A 21,150-nucleotide genomic window follows, 5' to 3' on the forward strand; every position below is an offset into this window, starting at 1 on the left:
ACGCGTAACCACTGTGTTATCTCGGTTCGTTTTTTCCTTTAATCTTGTAAATTAATTATTTATTCAATTGTAACAATTTGATAAATCGTAACCAAGAATACTCTTGAATTTTCTGCACATCTAGAACTGGTGTTCTTCTAAATGAGACCATAACCGTTTATGTGCAAATATCGTCCCATAACCACCGGGGCCAACAGTGGTGACAGGCATGGGCGGTGTGGGCCACCGCCCACGGCCTCGTGGAGCAAAGGGCCTCGCGCCCGAAATTTAAAAAAACAAGGGCCTCGCAAGCTGTATCTTGCCCACATTAAGATTCGTTCTTGCGCCGCCACTGGGGACCAACATCATTCACATCATCAAAAACATCTTTACCAGACACGTTTATTAATTGAATTGTTTATAGGACTAACTATTTAAAGATATAAACTTCCTGCTTTGTATTAAATTAAGTATATTGGGAACCAGGTAAATAATCATTTCATAATTATACATTAATATAAATTTATTAAATACACAATTAAATAAAAAAAACAACGACATAAATAAAAGGACTTAATCGAATAACAACAAAATAAATATTCGTAGTCTGGATAGTAAGAAGCTATGATTCGAAATATAAACATATCCGTTTCTATACTAAAATTCCGCGGACATTTTTAACTTTGCCGTTTCGAAAATTCAAATCGTTTATAAAAAACACATTGGTAAAAAGGCGTATAAGATTTTGTAGATGATAAAAAAGCGTGGAATTAATACCTGTTGACTTCCAGGCAGGATATATTAATTTAAATAATTGTATTAACTAACATGACTTTTTATTTTTTAAATTTTGAAAAAGAGTCACTACTGAGTTTCTTATCGGTTCTTCTCGGTAGAATCTACTTTCCGAACCGGTGGTAGCTTCACTTAATTGTTAATTAACGATTCAAAAGTGCTTGTAAAAGCCCACTTGAATAAAGTTTATTTTGATTTTGATTTATATAAAGGAGCATGAGCGTGATATACATCGACTATAATAATTGTTAGCAAGCTGTTTGTCAATATTTCACGAGTGAGATACGAACGGAGTTCTGCAGAAAGGCTATTCTGTAACAAGAATTTCGAAACTCACTCAAATATCAGATTGTAACATCCGACCCTTACCACTATAATTGTTATTAATTAGGATATGCGTATCAAAATGGCGTATCTTTATAAATAGGTTGTGAATATGGCACGAGTGAATTATGAAGCGATTTTTTACAGAATTGCACTGTTGATCTCGTGTTACATCACATGAAAAAACAGCGTTGTTAAACTGTTTAATTTAAAAGAGCAACTATAAGAGTTTCTTTCCGTTTCTTCTTAGTAGAGGCTACTTTCCGAAACGGTGGTAGTATTTAAATATAAAAACGCATTCGATACAAAAACGCTTTGTATTGTAAAGTTGTGCATTGTAAAGTTTTGAATGATACTGATTAGATTTGAAGATTCAAAGTGCTTTAACGAGCCTACTTGAATAAAAAATATTATGATAGTGGCTTACATCTTATTTATTTAGATAGCGGCGCTATGTTTAAATTCTTAAGATTAATTACACTCCTATTCAAAAAGAATTACTATTCCCGTGTCATACTTTCAACCATCTGCTGTAGTTTGTTCCTGGCGACTTTTTGTGATGACGTAAACGGTAAACTCTCGAGGAAAACAACGCCACCGCGCAGTTGTTTGTTTTTTGACAGCTTACCTATAAAAAATAAATAGAGTAAATAAGATTATAAGTACTAGGAAGTTTTATATGAAGGCTTATTATGTGTTATCATTTGCTTAAATATTATTTATGTCCTTTAAATTTTGTAAACGCAGCTTAATGTCAGATTGACTTTACTCTTAATTCTAATTGGTAGATGGTGATGAGCGATCAGTATTTCGTAAAATTTGTAAATCGAACAAAACAATCTGTCAGTGTGTGTTCCTTTTTTGAATGAGACATGGTCTTTTAAAATATGTAACTATCGTATTTTACAAGTAAAATTACTATCAAAGTAACTTATTCAGAGCTGAGATGGCACAGTGGTTAGAACGCGTGCATTTTAACCGATGATTGCGGGTTCAAACCCAGGCAAGCACCACTATATATATATGTGCTTAATTTGTGTTCATAATTCATCTCGTGCTCGGCGCTGAAGTAAAACATCGTGAGGAAACCTACATTGTCATGTACATGTCAAAGGACTATTGCGTTATAAATATCTTATAGCGACAAAGTCCTTCTAATTAATTACGATGAGAATTTGACAGACGTCAATTACTTTTGGACTGACCCGGGAGGCAGTAGACCTTCCTCAGAGGGGGTAGTAAGTTACACAAAGGTTGCTTACTTGCGACAAGGTCCTTTATTTCCTGAGCGCTGACTTTGTTACCGTTTTCTTTCACCACACAAGCGACTGGTCTCTCGCCATCGAGGGGATCACTAATGCCGATTACACAGACGTGCTTCACACCAGGATGCGTACTTATCAGTTCTTCCAATTCCATCGGTATTACCTGTAGACAAAATAACATAACATAACTTTTTAAAGTTTTTTAAAAGATTACTGACATTTCAATATACTTTTTCTGGCCAGAATGGCCTTTTTGTTTCAGCAGATTTTTTCGTCTGATAAACATTTCAGCAACACGCTTTGCCAGTTGAAAGTACTACTGCAACATAATATTAATTTCTATGTGTAATAAACTATGAATAGGCGAATTTTTGAAAAGTGCTACATCTGATATAAATAAATAAAATAAATATGAGACAACATCACATACATTACTCTGATTCCAATGTAAATAGCTAAAGCACGTGTGTTATAGAAAATTAGAACTAACGACGGTACCACTAACACCTAGACCCAAGACAACTTAGAAAACCAATGATAATCTACATTGACTCGGCCGGGAATCGAACCCGGAACCTCGGAGTGGCGTACTCATGAAAGTCGGTGTACACACCACTCGACAACGAAGGTCGTAAAATTATATAAACAGCCTAGGCTTTGTACAAGCCGGTCTTGGTGGGTACTGCCTCATTAGTAGCAATTCTTAGTATTATTGTATTCTGATAGGTGTTACTTATAATCAGGTCGCCCATAAGCCCACCCGCCTTTGTTATAAGAAGAGGTAGATGTCTTTGACCTTGTTCGATAGTAGTTACGATAAATAGGCTGCACGGAAGGCTATCCATGCCATGTAATTGTGGAGGTAGGTTTCGTTCATACGTCAGTTCAGCACCAAGTTTATTTATGTATATAAGTTGGCGGACGAGCATACGAGCCACCTGATGGTAAGTGGTCGCCATCACCAATAGACAATGACGCTGTAAGAAATATTAACCATTTATTATATCGGCAATACGCTACCAAATGTATTCCTTAAAGGCCGGCAAACCACCTGCAAGCCCCCCGGTGTTGCAGATAACCATGAGCGTTGGTGATCGCTTTCCACCAGATGATGCCACCTGCTCGTTGGCCCCCTATAAGCAACTCTATGAACGAAGATGTCATGTCTCCTGTGTCTGTAGTTACACTGGCTCACACACCCTTCAAATCAGTAACGCAGCAGTACTGACTACTGTTTTCGGGCGGTAGAATATCTGATGAGATATAATGGTAGTTATTTAATGGTAGTTATGTAATATATAATGGTACTTATAATATAAATTATTTGTTTACTTACATGAGAGTTTCTGTATTTAATAAGTGCTTTAAGTCGATCCACGTAGAAGTAGTTGTCGTTTTCGTCTTTGTACAGTAAATCGCCTGTTTTGAAATAGCCGTCTTCCGTAAACGCCTTCGCGGTTTCTTCTGGATCATTGTAATATTCCTAAAATTACAATGATCAGATTAGTTTTAAATTTTCCTATCTTTATATATACATATGTAAACTAGTTGTCGCCTACTTCGCCCGAGTTTATTTATTTATTTAAAATACTTTATTGCACAACACATCACACGACAGTTATTGGATATTAAAGAAACAAATAAAAATCAATGAATGATGCGCAAAGGCGGTCTTATCTCTCTCAGACGATCTTTGGTGATAGAAGCTTAAGATGAGAACGTTTAAGAGAGTTGGTTGTCAAGTGTTAAGCAAAAGAGTAACGTATAGTACGACACAAATTAGACGTAGCACATAGTACTATATGTGCTTCCTTGTAGTTCAAGTTTACTTCATACCAAATTTCATTAAATTCCATTCATTCATTTCGTAGTGAAAGAACGACAGTCCGAAGGATAGAGTTTCTTTCACGTTTATAATATTAGTATGGACTACAATCAAAAGCGCGATGTATAACAACGTCAATATACAGTACAATATAAATAATGTATTTTACTGTATTTTATTGATAAAAATAGTACAGTAGTTATTTGTTTTTCAGGCCCAATTGATTTAGCCGTTTTACTTTAGTATAACAATACCAGCCGTAGAATTAATCGGCTCATCATATATCATCATCCTCCTGCCCTTTTCCCAATTTTATTTGGGGTCGGCACAGCATGTCTTCTCCTTCCATACTTCTCTGTCAGACGTCATCTCACAAGTAACACTATTTCTCACCATATCGTCTTTCACACAATCCATCCATCGTTTCCTTGGTCGTCCTCTACCTCCATATCCATCCACATCCATGCTCAAATATCAGCTCATGATATATCACATATATGAATATTTTTTTGAGATATATAGCCTTATAATCTCAGTATTAAATCAAGGAAAAATTTGAGACCAACACAGTCGAAAGACACTCCAGTCCTCATTACAGGAAAACTCGAAACACAAGTCACTTTAGCAAACAAGATTGTGTTTCGTGACTGTCACATACATATATATACATATATGTATATACTATAGCGGTATAAAAGATAATAAATAGGTAATTTAAATGTGATAAGGAAAAGGATTACGCTCGTACAGATTTATATTGTAATTTAAAATTTTGATTGATAATATTTTATACAATCTAAATTTTTATGTTATAAAAATAATTACGGAGATGCAATCAAATATAACATACATATACATTCAATTGTTCATAAAAATGTTTATTTTCTATTATTATGATGTATATGCTTTTTTACTACAAATGGCAAAGATCTTGAGAAGAAGGAAAAGTGCCTAAAAGACCACTTGAATAAAGTCCTTTAATTTAATTTTGATTCTTGTTACTTCTGTTACCCGACTACACAAAATAGAAATGCTGCACTTTACAACAAGCTCCAACAAAATTATTTTTGCTTAAAATCTTTAAGCATTTGATTATTTGATTTTTTAAATTAACTCACCGTAAATCTTGGTCCTTTTGCCCATAGTTCAGCTGTAATGTACGGCTCCTTCACTTCTAACCCAGTCTTTGGATCGACGAGCTAATAAATTCAACAAAACAATAATTAAATCACCGCGCACTAAAGAGGCTTGCGCACAATTATGGCTTGTAAACATTTAAAAACAGTAATCTAAATAAAATTGTACCTTTTATGATTAAGTTAACCCGAAAACTAATATTTTATAATATAATTTTGCGTTTTATAAAAAAACCTGACGTTCTGGAATTTTTTGAGTATTTTTTTAAATTTCGGAACACTTTAACAGACCTGTGTAATTCATTAATGTTTTTAATAGTTTATGTTAAGTTTAGATACTCAAACAGTCAAGTAAAAGTCCTCTTGATACTTGGGTTTTTTATTGCTAAATCTTAAAAGTTTCATTTTTCCTATCTTTCCAAATAATATATGACCGTCGAATTTTAACCAATGACCGATGACTAATTCCTATTAATTAAATGTAATGACGAATACGTTTATTGAATGAAATATTTTTTTAATGGAATTCTTGCGAAGTGCAAGTCACAATGGGCTTATAATTTGTGAGATCGCGTTTTATTGCGATGAATCATTTTGAGGTTTTCCTCGTCGTGTTTACATGTAATTTGGTTCGCGCTCAGGTGGGATGTTATTATGTGCCACGTGCCTTTATTTACATAGATTTCCCCTTAAGTCTAGTGACTATGTTATACTATACAGTTAACGAGTACCTGGGTTTAAACCCCGGGCAAATGTAGTGTCAATATTTTTCTTAACTACTGAGTACATGATCCATTAAAATCACAAAATTCTGACAAGATTTGTTGTTGAGTTTAATTGACTTATGATGTTTTTAATTAATAATAATAATAATAATAACTTTATTAATCAACCAAAATTTACAAAAGAAACAATGTGGCTCTGGCTCCCGAACTAGTGAAACTGTGTTTCAGGAGTCAGTTCCTTCCCAAAATAATATACATTCAGTTGTCTACAATGGTAGGTGTTTTACAAATTGTATCTTACATGACAGCAGTATATATATAAATATAATAATAAAATAAACAATACAGTATGAAAAAGAAGAAAAAGAAATTAAATTAAACACACTTTGCTGACAAAATTAAACTTACTTTACATCTTAATGTATATAAAGTAATGTAGCGTGTGTGTTGTGTTTGTTTGTGTGTGTGTGTGTGTGTGTGTGTGTGTGTGTGTGTGTGTGTGTGTGTTTTGTATTAATGTATAATTGCCCAATTTACAATCTATTTCTTTATATATAATAGATTTTCTGTATCTTCGTAGGATAAGTTACTAAGCCAATTGAATAATGTTTGTTTTAATTTAAAGTGTGATAGAATGCTCGCATTATGTAAAACATTAAATTTGTTGTATAATCTGGGTGCAATTGATTCGTATTGCCTTTGTGCAAAAACGCTTTTTGTTTTAGGGAGTGGTACATAGTTCAATCTTTTAACAACTTTAGGTATGGTTGCAATTGTTTTATGATATCTTTGGATACATTTTAATATAAATAATTGTCTAACTGATAAGACATTGGCTTTCTGCAGTACTTCACGAGTAGGGTGTCGATAAGGAAGTGACATGGAGACTTTTAGGAGTGCTCGTTGAGCACATTCTAGTTTATTTATATTACTTTGAACGGCACCACCCCACGCACTTATGCAATAAGTTAGAATAGACTCAGCAAGTGCCTTATATATTTGTATAATAAGTTTGGCATTTGATATCATTTTAAGATTTTTAAATATGTAGGTCATCTTTCTTATTCGTTTAGCCAATAGCAATATATGTTCTGCCCAATTAAGATTTTCATCGATAGTGACTCCCAAATATTTGATATTACTGACTCGTTCGAGTTCTTCGCAATAACAATGCCTGTATGGTAGATCTTGATGTCGGTTACATGGATAGGTATGGATACGGATTGGAAGAATATGGGGAATATTTACTTTCGTCTTACTAAAGCTTATAAATTTTGTTTTGGTTGTGTTAAGTGAAAGTAGACTGTCTTCTAACCATGCTGAAACGATACTCATAGCCTTCTCAGCTCGAAATCTAGCATCATCCCATGTTTTTCCGTGGACCAAAATAACGGTATCGTCAGCAAACATCTGTATATTAGCTCCTTGCAGCTCCACCCCACATAACTCGTTTATGTATATCAAAAACAATGTAGGACCAAGCGTGCTGCCCTGCGGTACACCATATAATGCCGAACTTTGGTTGCTGACATATTCTCCGACACGGACACACTGCTTTCTATTGATCAAATAATCCCGAAACCACGAAAGACAATTCCCTCTAATACCAATGTTTTCTAGTCTTGTGAGTAAAATAGGTACAGACACAGTATCGAACGCTTTTTGAAGGTCCAGGAATATACCAATACACTTATCACCTTTGTCAATATAACTTGTTATTGTGGTTGTTAACCGCAAAACAGCGTCTTCTGTTGATCTATTGGATCTAAAGCCGTATTGGTTTTCATGTACAATTTTATTTTTATTTAAATAATTCATAAGCCTTTTATTTGTAACTTTTTCTAGAACCTTTGAGAGGGTACTCAATAAAGAAATAGGCCTATAATTTGTAGCTAATTCTCTGTTTCCTCCTTTATAAATTGGGCAGATAACTGCTTGTTTAAATATGTTAGGAAAGACCCCATATTCGAAACTTAGGTTACAAACATAAGCCAGCGGTTGTGAGAGGATATCTTCAAAAGATTTTAGCACTGCAGTTGGAATCTTGTCGATACCAGAAGCGCTGTTGGAACGTAGGCTACGAATTATAGACCTGACTTCACTGGCATCTGTCAAGTATAATGACATAGATTTTGCCGGTGCATTACTACTTTTAGCTTTTATGGCTAAACCCGATTCAGTAGTATGTAGTTTTTCAAGTATATTTTTGGCCAAATTGTATCCAATCGATGTGAAAAATGAATTAACTTCATCAAGAGATTCTATCTTAGTATTTTTAAGACTCAGTAACTCAATTGGTGATACTATTTTCTTACTAATATTACACATTTCCTTAATTATATTCCACGTTTCTTTCATGTTTCCTTTATTGTCTTCTAGTCTAGTATTATAGTACTCTTTCTTTAATGATTTTATAATTTTATTACAAATATTCCTATAATTTAAGTATTCTAATTTTAATTGATCATTATTTTTATCTTTTTTTAGTTTCCTATGAATTTTATCCCTCTTTCTAATAGATTTAACAACGCCTACTGTTATCCATGGTTTTAATGGCAGTTTTCTTTTCGGTACAGTGGATATCACAGTATTCGTATTAATAATACTTTGTAATTTTGAGGTGAAGCATTCTGCTGCTTGGTTAACATCAGTAATGCAATATAAGTCATTCCAAGTCTCCTTTTTAAGCAATTCACTTATGCCGCGGAAATCAGTTTTAGTTTTTCTATACAATATTGGGTTAGATTTTATATTATTTTTTTCTAAATGTAGCAAAATAGGGGAATGGTCTGTCAATTTACTAAATACAATAGTTTGGAATTTATTTGTTGCCTTTACCATAAAATGATCAATGCATGTTGTATCTCTTGTAGGTAGATTAATCGCTTGTTTAAGTCCATGCATTGCCATAAAATTCAAGTAGTTTGTTGCAATGTTACTAACCCCAGTCAACAAATCAATATTCATATCGCCAGTGACAATTATATTTTTAGTTGTACAATTACTAAGTATTTTATCCATAGAATCAATGAAAAGGTTTGGATTTTTAAAGCTTGGCGGTCTGTATGTACATAAAATGGTAGTAGTGTTATGTATATTTAAAACTAAGCAGTTGCCTTCAATCATGTGTGGTTCATAGGACGTGGCACTAATTTCTTCCCTTACATAAGCCACTACACCATCATTTTGGTTAAGACTATTCTTCGTGTAATGCATAATATAGTTATTTATATTTGGTGGAATAAAACTTTCATTAGTCCAACATTCCGTTAGTACCAAGACATCAATCGAAATATTAATTTTAGAAATAAATACAAGAAACAAATCAAGATTGCAGTTAATACTACGTATGTTTACTGTTAATATTAAAAGGCCTTTGTCAAGTTCCGAATCCAGGCCTAGTGCATTTAAGCATTGACTGGGGTCATCTAATTCTTTACAAGTGATTTCATTGGATATATCTATGTCCTCTGTAATAATTACATGGTTAATCGTATTGAATTCTGAAATATATAGATTTTGGCAAATAACGATTGTCCTCATTTTTATGGGGTAAATACCATAAAAATGACATCATAGATAATTTCATACATATTTGCGGCCTGTACATATTAATAGTAAATGTAGATTTTTTAAAGATTTGAGTGCAAAAAGAGACAAGATTATTCCTTGTATTACTATTGTTTACTATAAATATTAGATATTGTAGTTGTAATGAAACTGAGCAATTTTCCATGTTTGTATATTCCATATGTGTAATGTTATTAATAATGTAATAGTGTATCTGTGTTGAGTATAATTTAGAGTATTTGTGTATTTTAATAATATAATACAAAATAAATATAATTAACAAAAAAATTAAGGTATCTATAGAAAACATATTATATAGTCATATTGAACAAGTTAACTTTTCTAAATCGGATTCACTATTTATCTTTATCTGTGGGCTATTTTCTGCTTTGCGTAGGTAGACATTGCCACGGGAGGTCCAACAATAAGTAAAATTGTTATTTTTTGCGTAAAGGCGACTGGCATAGAAAAGTTTATGCGTTTTTTTTGTTAGCATTTCCGAAACAAAAATAGGTTTTTTTCCTTCTTTAAATCCTAAGTGGGTCGTATTAAGTTTATCTTCGAATTTCTTTCCGTGGTTGAACTTTTTGATAGCAAGCATCACTTTATCTTTTGTTATCGCTGAAGTAAATTCAACAGATATCGTTTTAGACGAGTTTTTGGTAGATTTAAAACTCTGAACATCTTTTATATTCTCCTCTTGAACTTCTATGTTTACCGTCTTTCCTAGATTAACAATAACGTCGCACAGTTCTTCTTTTGTATCTTTCTTTTTGCTTTCTTGGAGAACAGGTATATTACGTATTTCAATACCCGATGATCTGGACTTTCGCTCGAGTGATTCAATTCTGTCTTCCAACAGAAGAATGCGATGTAAGTCCTCCTTTTTTTCTTTTTCTAAAAGCTGAATCTTCTTTAACGCTTCATCATATTTGGCTGACAAAAAATCCAGAGAATTAAAAATATCAGTATTCTGTTTTTCAATGTTCGACACGGCGGACTTGAGCTCATGAAAACGTTTCTCTTGATCTCGTGAAAAAGTTTCAAATAAGCGGTTCATCGCCTCCATAATGTTTTCCGTTCCAGTTACCTCATCTTCTGCGCGTCGTTTTTTATTCCTAGTGGTAATCTTTGTAATTTTTATGTCTCGTTGCGATTTCGATAAACAAAGATCCGGTTCTGAAGCATAGTGTTGTAAATTTGCAGGGGCCGAAGTTGTATCGTCTGTCATTTTTCATGCAGGATGCTCACTCTATTAATATGACAATACTAGGATCCCATAAGTGATGAGAGATCACGTAAATAAATATTAAAAATATAAAATATGCTTCAACTTGATAAGTAATTCGACGCTAAGTACCAGGATGCCATAAGCACTAAGCGTCCATCGGAGGTCTTGTAAAGTGGTCAGTGATCGAGCGCTTCATACAATATCGCTGTCCGTCCAATATACTTAGACCCCTCGCTTTGTGTTATTGATAAATTATTACACTGTTAAACTGAATAAACGTTATTACACTGAACACTCACTAGTATGATGACAGTCCGGCGCTGAAAGTGTTGCGCTCCTGATACTTCGCTTGTTTTATGTACTCCTATTATTTTAACAAAATTTAAATGTGAAATTACGGAATTTTAATTAGAAAAAAAAAATTGTAAGAGGTAACTTAAACACGTCTGAACACCTCAGAGGTCCGGAGGGAAGGGGTTAATTGACTTATGATTTAGTGAATGTGATGATTCTACATTGAATCAACACATAAGTGAGTACCAGATCAGGCCATATGATATTTCTGTTATCAATGGTGGCTTATATTTCATGTAGCACCTACTGGTATTAGCCTCTATGGGAGAAGATTATAAAGATAGAAAAGCAGCCTATTTGTGTCTGTTTCTTCAAGATTTGTTTTATATCTATTCTATTAACTTTTCATATGATTTAATTACCTTGATTGCGTATATCGGCAAGGGTCTTCCACAGCTTTCACTTGGTCCTGTAGGATTAGGAGCCAAGACAGATCCCATCATTTCCGTCTGACCGTAAGCCTCCAAGGCGATTGCATCCTTGGCTAGCAATTCCTGGAATTATTAATAATATTCACTATTTTCATATGAACTCGAACTTGGTCTGTTAACTAACGACTTCTACCATTTCTCTTCTATTCTCATTCAAATCTTCAAAGATATGAAGTGAAGTGAAGAATGAAATGGTATTCAATCAAAACTTTAATAAGAATAACATTTAAATTATATAATAATTAAAGTGTATTGATATATTGCAGTCGAGATGGCCCAGTGGTTAGAACGCGTGCATCTTAACCGATGATTGCGGGTTGAAACCCAGGCAAGCACCGCTGATTTATGTACTTAATTTGTGTTTATCATCTCGTGCTCAGCGGTGAAGGAAAACATCGTGAGGAAACCTGCATGTGACAAATTTCATAGAAATTCTGCCACATGTGTATTCAACCAACCCGCATTGGAACAGCGTGGTGGAATATGTTCTAAACCTTCTCCTCAAAGGGAGAGGAGGCCTTTAGCCCAGCAGTGGGAATTTACAGGCTGCTGCTGTTATTGTTATTGTTGTTGTTGTTGTATTGTTGATATATCGCAAGTGAGAACCGAAAACGTTTTAAAAACTAGTGATGAATTGCGAGCAAGAGACGGCGGACAAAATTTCCTGATTTTATACTCGTGAAGATTTAAATCTAGACATAGAGATGTAATTTGAAATTAATATCGTTTGAACAATATGCCGTTTATATACCGACGGTTTAAAACAAGAAAAGTTAAAGAGCTTGTAATATCAACCTTGATTTACGGTTTGTATGATCTGGTAGTACATAACGACTGTCATTTTATCCCCAGTAAATAATTTTAAGGTCAATAGCTCAGTAGTTTGAACACGTGAACTATAACCGGAGATTTGGTGCTATAAATTTTACGTCAATTACTCGTAAATAAAATAGTGGTTATCCTAATATTACAGAAATCTGCCGGATATGCATACACCAACCCTTTTTGGAGCAGTGTGGAGTAATAAGCTTCCAACATTGTGGCAAACATGCTATATTTGTTTTGTATTGTTTATTTTATATATTACCTTTAACTGTACCATAACTCCTGGGTAAATTTTTGAGCCAGCGATGCCAATGTTTTTGAAGCAGGTAAGATCAACTTTATCTTTCTGGCTTACGAGGTACGTCACGAACGGTGGGCTAAACAATCCTTGGACTGGCTGTAAATAATATTAAATGTTTTAGACATTTAATAAATAAAAACAATCTTTTATCAATATATCCCCTTTGATTATATATGTTCCTTGTGGTACTCCACAAATATACCATTTGGTATGTACATATAATTTTATTATTTATTTTTGCCATTACCTCAGCGAATTTAAGGTTAAATCAGGGTAAAAATGATAAGTTATCCTAACCTATATTTCCTTTAGTGAAGTTAATATGGTACCGAACATTTTGAGGTGTCATATTAAGACAGGTTCACGTAAAATATCACATTAAATTTTATCTTAAGTCCTAAGTTAAGAATGTTTACGTCATTTAAACGTTGTAACGCACACAGTAGAATAAAATAACAAAAGTATATAACGATGATACTATACAAGCCATATATAATAATATAACATTCGAATAGGAGTAAAGAACTCTTTTCCTTATCACGAATTATTATACGCAGCTTACATAGAGTGACCTGGCAGATATCGTCAAGTAAGGAAATAAAACGACAAATGTTTTGTAAGGCAGTGTCGGACTATCCAATTTTTCTGATTATAGAGTACGAACTAAGACCTTCTATGCTTTTTTACAAAGAATAGTCACATTCAAGCTCAGCAATCAGAATAAAAAAAAAAACGCGCTGAGTTCAATATTGCTGCGTACAAGTTGAAACCTGTTCAATTATGTATCTATATTACCGAAGATTGTCAAAAAAATTTTCAATAATATGTGACAAGTTAGATTACAGAGGTGTCGTATTACCAAGGGATCAGGCAGATTACTGGGTGACCCACGAAGTGATTTGTATCAAGTTAGGTGAATTAGGTTAAAGCATAATGTAGTTCCAAATGGTTCGTGTAATACACACGTGCTGCTCGCCAGTTCTTTAGTTGAACTTGGCTTGACATGCCACCGCGTGTCTAGACATTACTTACCCTGTATTTGTTGATGACATCGATAATGTGCTCGTAGCTATCGGGTATTGAGGTCTGCAGCTTCGTGTCTCCAATAATGACGTTGCCCACAGACATGAAATAATTCGATATCCAATTCACGGGTGATAGATTGAGGACCATTTTTTTCGGGCTATTTAGAAAAAGAAACACATCAAAGTTAACGAAATTTAGCAGAGTTAACAGAATCACGTCAAAATTTTGTCATTAAGTTTTGCTCCCAAATCTGACCTTTCAATGGGACTTAAGCAAGAATTTGATGTATTACGCATTGAATTTTTATCATTACAATATTCAAAATTGAAAAGGTAAAAAGGTAACAACTTGTAAATGTCCTGATAGACAAAAGACCTTTTGAGTGTGAGGCTCTTGGTTTATTCCAACACGCCGTCTCAACGTGGGTTGGTCAAAACACGTGTAATGGCATCTAACACATGTTTTCTTTTCGCTGTTGTCCTTTATCGTCTAACACGAATTGAAATATTGACATAAATGCGCTTGAAAACTTAGATATGCTGAGTTGGACCCGTAATCTTCTGTTAAGTTTAACATAAGCTAATCATTGGGCATCTCGTCTAGATAATTATATAATTATTTATAATTTCTTCCTCAGTGAAATGGAAACTTTTCGTAGTGTTTTATTCTGGTTTCCTGGCGATAATTTACTTAATCGTAAGCACGATATGAATACTGAACTTGTGACATGTGACTTAATAAAATCAATATTATGTTAATTAAGGAAAATTGCATAGAAAATAGACATACGTTTAATTAATAATAGTAATTTGTCATGCTTACTGTTTGTCGTAGTTGTACTGACGCAGAAGCCATACTATTTTTAACAGGAAGGGCTTGTGGTTGAAGGCGACTATCTTTACCTTTCCGGTGGTACCACTCGTACTGACTAGGAACGCGTAGATTTTGTCAATATCGAAGTCTGCAATCCTACGATTGAATATAACATCATATATTTGAAGGTATGTCTTTGAAAATAGTGTTGTTACTGGCAATCACGCAGAGCATTTGTCTTGAAGGAAGCAAGGCGGCCATTTTGATTGTCAAAAGAATACTATTTAAAAAAGTGATTTAGAATTAGATTATTAGATTTAGGTTATAGTAAACACTGGGCAATAAAATGGGACCAAAACATGGCAGTTGATTAAATTTTTGACCAATATTTAGAAAGTCGTCAAAACGTGTCCCAAACATATGTTGACGTTATACACAAATTTGTCTTTGAAAAGTTTCATCAAACCTAATTTAATTAAGCAAATAATTGACTTGCTCGTCTTTCGAATTATAGGATACAGGAATGAATCACTTACTTGAATTTTTCCTCTGGTTCATTATAGTCAAAAGTATCGATAAATTCCGAGAATGAGCATTGTGCCCCTTCATCGAAGCTCACTATCTTCGTACTAAGCCCTAGGTCCTTAGCCACTTCGGAATATGTGTTATAGGACTCGATTTGGCAAAATGCTATTTTAGGTTCCGTCAGCTTGAAGAGTGTGCGAACTTCGTCTGAAATAAATGTTACTTATTAAAATTACGGTTGGCAGTCGTTGTCGCTGGCTTTGCACTGGCAACAGTTTTACTGGACAAAATAATAGCATGTACACAATTTACATATTGTATGTACGTGATGTCATTAGCCGAGATCTGAGAGAAATGGTGGTTATAATATCGACGAAGTTATCATCGAAACTGGCAGTTAAGTTATAGTAAATAAATCTTAGTTAAACTAGAAATAACGATAAATACATCGACTACTATGGTAAAATAAAATGAAAAAATAGGGAATAGGGACGTACGTAGTAAGTATGTAGCAATATATATGCAAGCAAATATAATTAGTAATACGACCACTATTTACACGGCGAAATATAAACATTTAATCATAACATTTTTGTCATTATTTTTTCTGTAAAATATTGCGATAATAATAATTTCTTAATTAAAGATTCTCGTTTTCCAATTGCTAAGGTAAACAAATAATTACATTGCTCATCGATCAAATTAATGAAATATTCACCATTCTACAACTAACAAGAAATATAGGTACTCTGTAAAACTCGCCGCAGAACAAGACCGTGACATGTCAAGAAGTGTTATATGATATTGACTATAAGAGTTTACTATTAAGAGTTTTTAATGCATACAAGTACCAAAATAGCTTATCACTCTGTATTGATTTATAACGTTTTACGAGTGAGATACGAAGGAAGTTATTATATTTTTTTCATTAAGGTATAAATTTAAAGATATCAAGATTTAAACTGTTGCTTCTACGTACGAAAAAATATTAATGTTTTTATGAGAAAATGTTCTTTTATAACATTGGTACAAGGAACAAACACAAACTTGTTACTCCTGTTACTCGACTGCATAGAGTCAGTAACTCTTTTGTAGGGAAATCTATATGGTTCTGCGATGGGATCCCAAAAGAGTTCAAAATGCCTCTGTAGCCAAATCAAGTAATTAAGTGTATCGTATCTATATTGAACATAAGAATTTGAGTTTAAGTATAGTGCAGAATAAAAACTTACCATATTTAAAAAACGGATCAATACCGACCACTGGCAATCCGTTGAATAGAGCCGCGTAAAATGGAATATGTAGATTCACGTGGTTCCTGCCCCCCAGGGCGACTACGTCACCAGGCTTCAGACCGGATGCCCTCAATGCCCTGGCCATCTTAATAGAACGGGATAAAACTGACGCATAGGATTCCTCCTCACCTGTTGCGGCATCAATCTAAAACATAACGTTTTGTTCAATTACAATTTAAAATATTATTAATTAATGTTCACGTAAAATACATTTAATATATACGTATTATTAAAGAAAGTCGCTTACCGCTGTCTATCCCTATGAATTCTTAGATCTTTAAAATGACAGGATTTTGATGCGGTTTTTTTTAATAGATAGAATGAGAACTCGAGAGGTTTTCGGCATTGCAAAATGTGCTACAGTGAGATCAAAATGTAATTTATTCAAATATATTTGTAAGATATATACTATATTAATATGGCTCGGTTTGTGTGTTACACTTTCACGGTCAATAATGAACCGAAATCAATGAATTTGATGCAACATTGAACCCCAAATATTATGGGATATTTTATACCTAACGACCGACCCCTAAAATGGGAGTGAAACAACAGGGTACAACATGTTAAATACAAAGCTACCACCGTTAGCGACAAGGGAACGACTTTCCAATATGTCGCAAGTAAAATTTGCAAATTCAAGTAATAATTGTGTAAATTGTTACGTATACGAGTATATCTTGACAAACAATATCGTTTTATTTATACTTTGGTTAAAGTTATCATTGTTTTAAATTTATATAGATTCTTAGTTAAATAATATATGAAAAAAAACTTATAATTATATGTATACACATTACGTCCGCAATCTTTATACTCGTTACTACATAGCGGGTTCGAAAAATAATCTAGTAACTGACAGAAATATCACCTAGTATATAATCATACTAATATCGGGAAAAAAACCGATGTAATGAGGACGTTAGAACATAAATCGTTAATGTTGCAAAAAAAGTAGGGGCGGCAAAAATTGAATAGCCTACTAGCCTACTAGCGGCAGATTTGTAAATCCGCCACTGGTAACACACTGCTAATTATGACAATCAATTATAACAAGATTATAATCTTTTAAAGCGAATTTCAGTTAATTTAAAAAAACTCTGACTTGGTTGGGTTTGAGTTACATCAAATTGTTAATTAAATTTAAAACAAAATTTAATTAATTATACATACATACCTGGCATACAGCATTGTTATGTGTTTTCATTTTCTCAAACAATAACTGTCCGATACTGGTATCAGAATCGGTATCCATATTGATATTTATTAGAAGTACTCCTGATAAAATCTTTTCACTATCCTTGATTTCCGAATAATAACTTTTAAAAGAACGGACAACTTCCCTGTTAAGAAGTCAACTTGTGTTTGCGTAGTCTACGATAAATACTTGTATTAAATATGTAGGTAAATTTTGCATTTAAGGAAAATATCACTTGATACACGTAAAACTGCAAGCTTCTACAGGCACGTAAAATCCCGAAACAGTTTATAGAAGTATGTATATGCCCGGAAATGAGTCTCGCCTTTTAGCTGATTGTAACACTGGATAGACTTGTATAGAATTAATGGCTGTCACAATAGAGTTAAGAGACGAAATAACGAAATACAACTCAGAAATAAATACTGCGCCACTGGATACGGCTACATTCTGTCTAAAAATGGCGTTTATTATTTTTGTGTTTGTTTCTGCGTTGTTTTGTTTGCTTTTATTATTATTATTATTTTTTACTAACATTAATTATAAGGTTGCCATATAATACTAAACAAAAAAAAATACTATAAATTGGGTTATTTTATTTATTTTTTCAACCGACTTCAAATAGGAGGAGGTTATCAATCCGTCTGTATTTTTTTTTTTTTTTTTTTTTTATGTTTGTTACCTCATAACTTTTCACTGGGTGGACCGATTTTGATATTTTTTTTTTGTTTGTAGTGTATTATTATATATATATTTTGTTATAGTTATAATTATTGTTATATTTGGAGTCGGTGTCAGCCAATAAAACCCTACAGTATATCTATCAAAAAACAATACGAGAATACTTTGACAAATATGTTTTTTACAAATTACCTTTTACACAATAATATACTGGATCAATCAAGGGGCTCGTATCGCTTCTTTCTTTTGATTGTTGGGGCAAGGGCACCGTGGCTGACACCGGCTCCAAATATACCAATAACTATAACTACATGATATAATCGTTAATCGACTTTTAAGTAGTCTAATATTTTTCATTTCATTTAACTTAGGAAGACTCTAAAAAACATGTTGAATACGCAATTATTTTTATTACTTTTTCGTGCATATTCATTTGTTTTAAAATAGTGTTTTGTTTGAAGTCGGTTTTTCTTTTTGTTAAAATTTTATTTATTCTTAGACATATTTTGTAGGTACTTAATAGATATTAATATTACTAATAGGTATGTACTAGGTATTAATTTGCAAATGATGTTATAAAATGCTTGGTAAAATAAACACATGCTCTCGTTAACATACACAAAAAACACAAACATCATAAAAGAACTATTACTTTTCTATCTTGATGTTCGAAAATCCACAACAGTGCGATTTTTAACACATTTTCCGCCTCGCACTTCTCTGTGGAACCAACTTTCGCCGTCGGAAGAAAAGAGCGTCCTTTCTTAAATTCCGGCAACGCACCTACAAGCCAAATGTTTAGATGTCAATAGGCGGTGTACTACAAATGTTACAGATGTCAATAGGCGGTGGTACTCACTTTCCATCAGTATCCTATCACATATAAAAATACCACCCTAAAAAAATATTCAATTGATTATCATTTTTTATTTATTTATAACTAAAACAAATTATTTCGTTTATATGAATAGTATTGTAACTAAATACTAATATAAGCGCTGTATGGGATGACACTGATCCTTCTTCTAAATCACAAAAAGTTCTGTACAAAAAACAATTCCAATAAAGAATTTCCTTAGGAAAATTTTCTAATCATAACGTATATTGCTATTTATTTTATCTGTAGTGCAATTCATATCACTTAATACCACTGTTTAATATTCAATGTTCATCTTCTTACGCTTCATTTCTGAACGTAATGCTTGTCCTGGAATGCTTTCTCCGATGTGTCGACTAGCTTCCTCCCCACCACTTTCTCGACTAGCCTCAGGGCAGCCGGAATCTTGAGCGGGTAGGTAATCGACCGCTATACCTTTTACCTTCAATTTCCCCTACTACAACCAGTTTATCCAGACTTAGACAGGTTATATCCGGAATATGAATAAAATATTGAATACCTATAATATATTGGAAATTGCGATGCATTCTTTAGATTTTGTTTGTATGTTTGCGAAGTAGAAAAAAGTTTAATTAGGATTTATTTTTTATCGTACACTAGCGACCAACCCGGCTTCGCACGGGTGCAATACTGATACTAAATATAAGAAAGAATTTGTTTATTTACGACATCACATTACAAACTTCTAAAATTACCAGTGTTTCTTTACTGTATTCCTCTCGAATCACTTTATCTATTAAAAAACCGCATCAAAATCTGTTGCGTAGTTTTTAAAATTTAAGCATAGTACTCAGGTATATAAGGACAGAGACCGCGACTTTGTTTTGACCTGATGACTTAGAAGAACAAATGACAGCCAAAAATTGTCGGAAAAAAAATGATTACGAGCAATCTTGTCTGAAAACGAGTTGATGCCTAACCTCTCGTTATGTATATAAACAATTTTTATGGTCTGTGGAGTGCATGTGTGAGACCATATTTGTATGGACTAAAACCAATGAAAAATAAACCTAGGAACGGCAGTGACATTTAAAAATGATAGTTTCCTTGTTTGCACTGGCTTCAAAAATAATTGTTTTCAATTAAGTTTTAAATTATTATTTAAATTAGATAAATAAAAATTTTAATAAAAAGAAAAACCGACTTCAAACAAAACACTATTTTGAAACAAATAAAAATGCACTAAAAAGTAATAATAATAATTGCATATTTAACATATTTTTTAGAGTCCTCCTAGGTAAAATGAAATGAAAAATATTAGACTACTTAAAAGTCAATTTACGATTATATAATGCAGTTATAGTTATTGTTATATTTGGAGCCGGCGTCAGCCACGGGCACAAGCCTCAACAATCAAAAGAAATAAGCGATACGAGCCCCTTGATTAACCCAGTATATTATCGTATAAAAGGTAATTTGTAAGAAATATATTATAGGGTTTTCTTGGCTGACACCGACTCCAAATATAGCAATAATTATAACTACATTATATAATCGTAAATTGACTTTTAAGTAGTCTAATATTTTTCATTTCATTTTACCTAGGAGGACTCTAAAAAATATGTTAAATATGCAATTATTATTATTACTTTTTAGTGCATTTTTATTTGTTTCAAAATAGTGTTTTGTTTGAAGTCGGTTTTTCTTTTTGTTAATTTTTTTATTTATTTTTTGATTTTAAGTGAAGCTTATGTAGACTAACTATTTTTTCTTAATATGGATAGATTAAGCGTGCCTTTAATATGAATCAGAAATAACTTCGGGGACAATTTCAAAAGAAACTTTTGAATAAAGCAAAAATACACTTTCGAAATGTGGTTTTAATACGTCACGCGGCGTAAACTACAAGGATCCCTCGAAAGAGCTGTAATCGAACTCAGCAAAAAACTTTGAAAAAGACCAACTATATTTCGTACATCATATGACATCACATCACATACACAAAATTTGATT

General features: G+C 33.1%; 1 protein-coding gene across 1 annotated transcript; it reads right to left on the reverse strand.

Annotated features, from left to right (window-relative positions):
• Window positions 1–1,549: 1,549 nt before the first annotated feature.
• Window positions 1,550–17,790, reverse strand: LOC124532828 (luciferin 4-monooxygenase-like). The gene is made up of 11 exons (XM_047107918.1): window positions 17,598–17,790; window positions 16,358–16,565; window positions 15,137–15,332; window positions 14,610–14,756; window positions 13,794–13,944; window positions 12,723–12,857; window positions 11,567–11,698; window positions 5,307–5,387; window positions 3,700–3,846; window positions 2,361–2,526; window positions 1,550–1,726 (listed from the first exon to the last, which is right to left on the reverse strand). The coding sequence occupies exons 1-11, from the start codon at window positions 17,673–17,675 to the stop codon at window positions 1,599–1,601; spliced, it is 1,569 nt and encodes a 522-aa protein (XP_046963874.1). The 5' UTR covers window positions 17,676–17,790; the 3' UTR covers window positions 1,550–1,598.
• Window positions 17,791–21,150: the final 3,360 nt, after the last annotated feature.

This window comes from Vanessa cardui, chromosome 10, assembly GCF_905220365.1.
Source record: "Vanessa cardui chromosome 10, ilVanCard2.1, whole genome shotgun sequence".
In the NCBI taxonomy this organism is placed as follows: domain Eukaryota; kingdom Metazoa; phylum Arthropoda; class Insecta; order Lepidoptera; family Nymphalidae; genus Vanessa; species Vanessa cardui.